At 42.8% G+C, this 5631-nt stretch overlaps 1 protein-coding gene across 1 annotated transcript; it reads right to left on the reverse strand.

Annotated features, from left to right (window-relative positions):
* Positions 1-1795: 1795 nt before the first annotated feature.
* LOC139832856 (uncharacterized) lies at positions 1796-5018 on the reverse strand. The gene is made up of 4 exons (XM_071822807.1): positions 4615-5018; positions 3886-4559; positions 2046-2171; positions 1796-1995 (listed from the first exon to the last, which is right to left on the reverse strand). Exons 1-4 carry the CDS (start codon positions 5016-5018, stop codon positions 1796-1798), a joined length of 1404 nt encoding a protein of 467 aa, XP_071678908.1.
* Between the last annotated feature and the right edge of the window lie 613 nt (positions 5019-5631).

The raw sequence follows: 5631 nt of genomic DNA on the forward strand, positions 1-5631 counted from the left end.
TGTGTGTGTGCAGGGATCAAGAAAATGATCAAGAGAAGATCAAGATCTTCTTGAGCAAGATTTACATAATGATCAACAATGTAGTTTAGGACATTTGATTGACTTGTAATTTTCCTTTTTCTTTTTTCTATTTCTTCAATTCTTGTAATGTGTTGTAAATTCATATATCTATTCTGGATATTGTAATGACATTGTATTATGTGTGTGATTATCAATAAAGCTCAAGTTTTCCTTAATGAGCTTTATGTAATTGTTGTATTACTTATAATCTTGATTAATGATAATTGTTTATTAAATTATCTCAAGTTTGAATTATGTAATAACCATTTGATGTTTGAATTTGAAATTCAAATTCAAATTTGGTTTGAATTTATTTATACAACTTAATTTTAGAATTCAATCATGCAACTTAAGATTTCAATGCAATTTCACTTCTCTCTTCTCAAAACCCTAATTTAGATAAGTAGGAACAAGTTCATCGCACTCTCGAAACCCTAACCCTGTAAGGTGTCGAGAGAGAAACCTGTCCCCCTTCGATGCAGTTTTGTTTTAAAAGCGCGAAATTTCCCTGTAATTTACAATGCAATGCACATCCCTTTCTAAAATCTACCCCTCGGTCGTCTCTAAACCTGGGACATTACATCAACTTAACACATAGTACCCCCAAATCCCATCAGAACCAAGCTGCCAAAGAAATACTGAACTGGCAATCTGCACCACTGAACCACACACAACAAGAAATTTCAACAGAGCTAAATATATGCATAACAATATGTGGGAGGCAGGGAATACTTCGCGGTGGCGTCACTGGCGTGGCATGTGGACGTTTTTGAGGGGCTGCCGGAGATAGTGGGGACAGTTGAGAAGCGACCAACACATCACAAGAATCCAAACCAAACTAGAAAGCATCGCACCTAATCCGTTGGAAAATAAAGAACGGGTGAAGCCATGCTACAAATTCTAAGAAAAGTTGTACAGATCTTGATCGACGAAGAGAATACCAGAGGCTAAAGTTGAATCGCGAAAGCCTGTCGATAGTTGTTCTTCGATTGAAGCAACCATGACAGACAAAGCATCATCCTCAGGTTCCTTTCGACGTCAATGGGCTATTAGCAACGGCAGTTGCAAGTTCGTGCCCAAGGCGGCGGCAGCATGGCGACGGGGGCGGGGCATCCTGGATCAAGGTGGAGAGATATCCGAGGAAGGTTTCTTTTCATATGCTACTAGGACGGGGGAAGTTAGTTATGAACCACGTCTTATCTACTGAACTTAAGCGCGCACATTATTTGTTTGTTTGCAAAGGGCGTGGAGACTGGAGAGGTGGAGAGGTGGGGAGGTGCCGTGCTAGATAAACTCCAACGTATTTTTGCCATCGTTTGAATGGATGTGTTGGTATACGGGGGTTCTTGTTGTAGTGCTAGTTCCCAAAGACTCATGTATTTGACGCCAAAAGTGAGATGTAAACTGGGTTCCTCTGTCTGACACAATGCTCTTGGGCACTCCATGAAAACATATGATTTTGTTCATGTATAACTTGGCTAGTTTGGCGCTTGTGTAGGTGGTCTTCACTGGAATGAAGTGAACCACTTTAGTCAGACGGTCAACTACGACCCAAATGGAATCATATCCTAATCTAGTCTTTGGCATTCCGGTGATAAAATCCATGCCAATATTCTCCCACTTCCATTCTGGTACAGGTAGTGGTTGCAACAATCCTGCGGGTTTCTGATGTTCTGCCTTGACTCTACTACAAACATCACACAGTGCAATATACTCAACGATGTCTCTCTTCAGATTACTCCACTAGAACCTTTCCTTCACGTCCATGTACATCATGGGCTTCCTGGAAAATCAACTTCCTAAGCTCAGGGTCCTGGGGTACACAGATACGCTTCTCAAACCATATGGTTCCTTGTTCATCTGCATGAAATCCTTTTGCTCTGTCTTCGCTCATAATGACCTTAATCTCCTCTATTTCTTTGTCTAACTTTTGAGCTTCCGTAATTTTGTCCATTAGTGTTGGCTGAAATTCAAGCGAAAATAACCTTTGGGCACAACCTCTAGTCCAAGGTCCTTAAACTGTTCATACGGTTCCTCGGGTAATTCTTCAATGGTGAGGCTGTTTACATAGCTCTTACGGCTCAGCGCATCAGCTGCAACGTTAGCCTTCCCTGGGTGGTATTGCAAATTCATATCATAATCTTTTATTAACTCCAACTATCTTCTTTGCCTCATGTTCAGCTCCTTCTGAGTGAATATGTACTTTAGGCTCTTATGGTCTGTGAACACATCACAATGCTTTCCCATCAAGTAATGTCTCCATACCTTGAGAGTATGAACAACAGATGCTAGCTCTAAGTCATGGGTTGGGTAGTTCCTCTCATGCTGCTTGAGTTGTCGCGAAGCATAGCACACTACTTTTTCATCTTGCATTAGAACACCTCCAAGTCCTTGATGAGAGGCATCGCAGTACACTTGGAAATCCTTATTGATATTCATCAAACATAGAACCGATGCACTTACTAGGCGTTATTTCAACTCCTGAAAACTAGCTTCACACTCATCAGTCCAGATGAATTTCTTCTCCTTCTTCAACAGTGCTGTCATGGGCTTTGCAATCTTGGAGAAATTCTCAATAAATCTCCGGTAGTATCCAACGAGTCCTAGGAAACTCCGGATCTCTCTTGCATTCTTGGGTGATTCCCACTCGGTCACAGCTGAAACTTTACTCAGATCGACTGCGACTCCTTCTGCTGAAACTATATGTCCAAGGAATCCAACCCTATCCAACCAGAACTCACACTTGTTGAACTTGGCATACAACTTGTGCTCTCTAAGCTTCTCCATGATTAGGCGCAAGTGCCTCTCATGTTCGGCTTCATCCTTTGAGTATATCAATATATCATCGATGAATACTACTACGAACTTATCCAAATATTCCATGAACACTTTGTTCATCATGGCCATAAAATATGTCGAGGCATTGGTTAAACCAAATTGCATAACTGTATACTCATATAGACCGTATCTAGTAGTGAATGCGGTCTTAGGTATATCTTGCTCTCTGGTCTTCATTTGGAAGTAACCCGACCGAAGATCAGTTTTGGAGAACACTTTTGCTCCCTTCAGTTGGTCAAATAGGTCGTTGATATTGGGCAACGGGTACTTGTTCTTGATAGTGACTTCATTGAGTGATCAATAATCCATTACCAATCTCTTGCTAGAATCTTTCTTCATCACAAACAAAACAAGGGCTCCCCATGACGATGAACTAGGTCGGATGAAACCCTTTTCCAATTGTTCCTTAAGCTGCTTCTTCAACTCTTCAATTCCTCCACATCCATCTTGTATATGGCCTCTTGGCTATTGGTCCAGTTCCAGGCAATAGTTCAATGAGAAACTCAACTTCCCTGTCCGGTGACATTCCTGGCAACTCTTCCGGGAACACATCCGGGTATTCTCTCACAATGAGCACAGTCTCCATGCTAACCCCCTTAAGAGAGTTGACCTTACTATCTTTAAGCTCAAAGGTTGATTTGAAACGAACCCTCTTCATTTCTGGGGTTGTGAGTGTAATTGATCTCTTTGCACAATCTATTATGCCTCCATAAGTGGTCATCCAATCCATGCCTAGGATTACATCTAGACCTTGGGATGGTAGGACTACTAAGTTGGTTGGGAACTCATGTTTTCCAATTTGCAGGGTCAAATTTCTACATCCATCTGTTACTAACATCTCTCCCCCTGGAGAGCTTACTCTAAGAGGGCATCCCGTTGTTTCAGTGGGCAGATTATTCTTAACCACAAATGCTCTTGATATGAAAGAATGCGATGCACCAGTATCAAATAGAACAAGTGCTGAAAAGCAATTGAGCATAAACGTACCGATCACTGCGTCAGGCTCATCATAGATCTCCTCAACATTGACATGGTTGGCATGCCCCTTCTGGAACGGGTTCGGCTTGCCTGCATCCACAATATTCCTTGCTCCCTCAGCCTTATTGTACATGCAGTCATTGGCCAAGTGTCCTGTCTTCCTGCACTTGAAGCACTCCACCTGGCTGAGGTCCTTCTTCACAAAGCGATGACCATTTCTGTTGTGGTGGCCATTGTCGTTGTGGTGGCCATTGCCATTTCCATGATGGCTGCCATTACTCTTCCCAGAGTTGTTGTGGTGGTGATTCTTGTGACCATTGTGGTGCTGGTGCTTTGTTCCACCATCATTGCTACCATACTTGTGATGGCCAAAACTTCCATTACCTTCTCCATATGACCTCATCTTGTGAGCTGGTCCTGATCCATACTTGTCATAACCGTGCTTTCTCTTCCGGTTCTCCATACTGTTGTGCTTGGACTCAACTGCCACTGCGCTGTCATACAACTCATGGTAATTGGCGTACCTAGAAGCACAAAGCTGAATGAATATCTCATCATTGAGGCCTCTCATGAACTCCTCCCGCCTCTTCCTGTCAGTGTTCACATCTTCAGGTGCATAACGAGCCAACTTGTTGAAGAGCTCCGCATAGTCAGACAAGGAGTGAGATCCGGAACTCGCGCCTCTTCAGAGCAATGACTCCCGAAGCAACATGAGTAGTGCGGAAGGCTTTCTAAAACTGATCCCAAGTGATGGCTGCGATGTCAGGGTAGGTGATCTGGTAGCTGTCCCACCATTCAGATGTGGGTCCTTCAAGATGATGTGCGGCGAACCGCACCTTCTCTTCCCCATGTGCTTGAATAGTGTCCAATTTTTGGTTAATTGTACGCAGCCAGTCATGAGCTACGATTGGCTCAGGAGAATTTGAGAATGTGGAAGGGTTCAACCTTAGGAACATAGTCAGACGATCCTTCTCTGGCGGAGGTGGCGGTGGCGGGGGTGGTGGATTGTTGTTGTTGTTATTGTTCTGCATGTTGTTGTTCTGCTGGGCTATGGTCTGAGTCACTACTTGCATCAGCTGGGCCTGTGCCTCCATCATCTGCTGAACATAGGCTGGCACCTCGGGCTCTCGAAGGGACGACATGCTGTGGGGTTTCAGAGGTAAGAATAGAATTAGACTAGAGCTAAGGAGAAATAAAATTTCCTACCCTCGCACAACACAAGCATATAAACAATCCTCAAAATCACGCAAGCAATTATTTTTAAACACTAACAAACTAGTATGGTCATACCACAATTTGGTATGATCAATGCGTTTTTAAGATATCGTTGGTCTGATAAAAGAGAGAAAGGGGTGGTCTACTCTATTTCCATCTTGGGTGCTTCTAGATTCTCTTCCACCTTATTGAGGTCTTCAAAGATTGGACATCTAAAAGATGAAGGTTTGTTTTGAAGATGAAATAGGCGAGAATACAAGAAAACCAATTTGCAAACATTTTTTTTTCAATAGAGAATGGATTAGATACATAAGATGGAATTTCATCCTAAGGTCTTCCTATTTCTATCCAGACCTAGGTCACGAACCTATGGGCAACACAGTGCTCTGATACCATCTGTAGTGACCTCACTTTACAAAGTGCAAGTCCCTGTGCATTACTGCTAGTCCCGGATCGAACTGCTAGCACACACAGTTTGAGATGAATTATCAAATAGCAAAGGTCTCAATTATAGCAAATGATCCGGCGAAAACTAAAATA

Source organism: Lolium perenne, chromosome 1 (assembly GCF_019359855.2).
Source record: "Lolium perenne isolate Kyuss_39 chromosome 1, Kyuss_2.0, whole genome shotgun sequence".
Classification (NCBI taxonomy): domain Eukaryota; kingdom Viridiplantae; phylum Streptophyta; class Magnoliopsida; order Poales; family Poaceae; genus Lolium; species Lolium perenne.

What these genes read in the sequence shown, in the direction of transcription:
- LOC139832856 (XM_071822807.1), bottom strand. Translation starts at nt 5,018, where the DNA reads ATGTCGTCCCTTCGAGAGCCCGAGGTGCCAGCCTATGTTCAGCAGATG. An exon ending in TGAGCCTGACGCAGTGATCG is followed by an intron (nt 2,172 to 3,885) that starts GTACGTTTATGC and finishes AATACCACCCAG; the next exon opens with GGAAGGCTAACGTTGCAGCT. An exon ending in ACTAGAGGTTGTGCCCAAAG is followed by an intron (nt 1,996 to 2,045) that starts GTTATTTTCGCT and finishes AAATTACGGAAG; the next exon opens with CTCAAAAGTTAGACAAAGAA.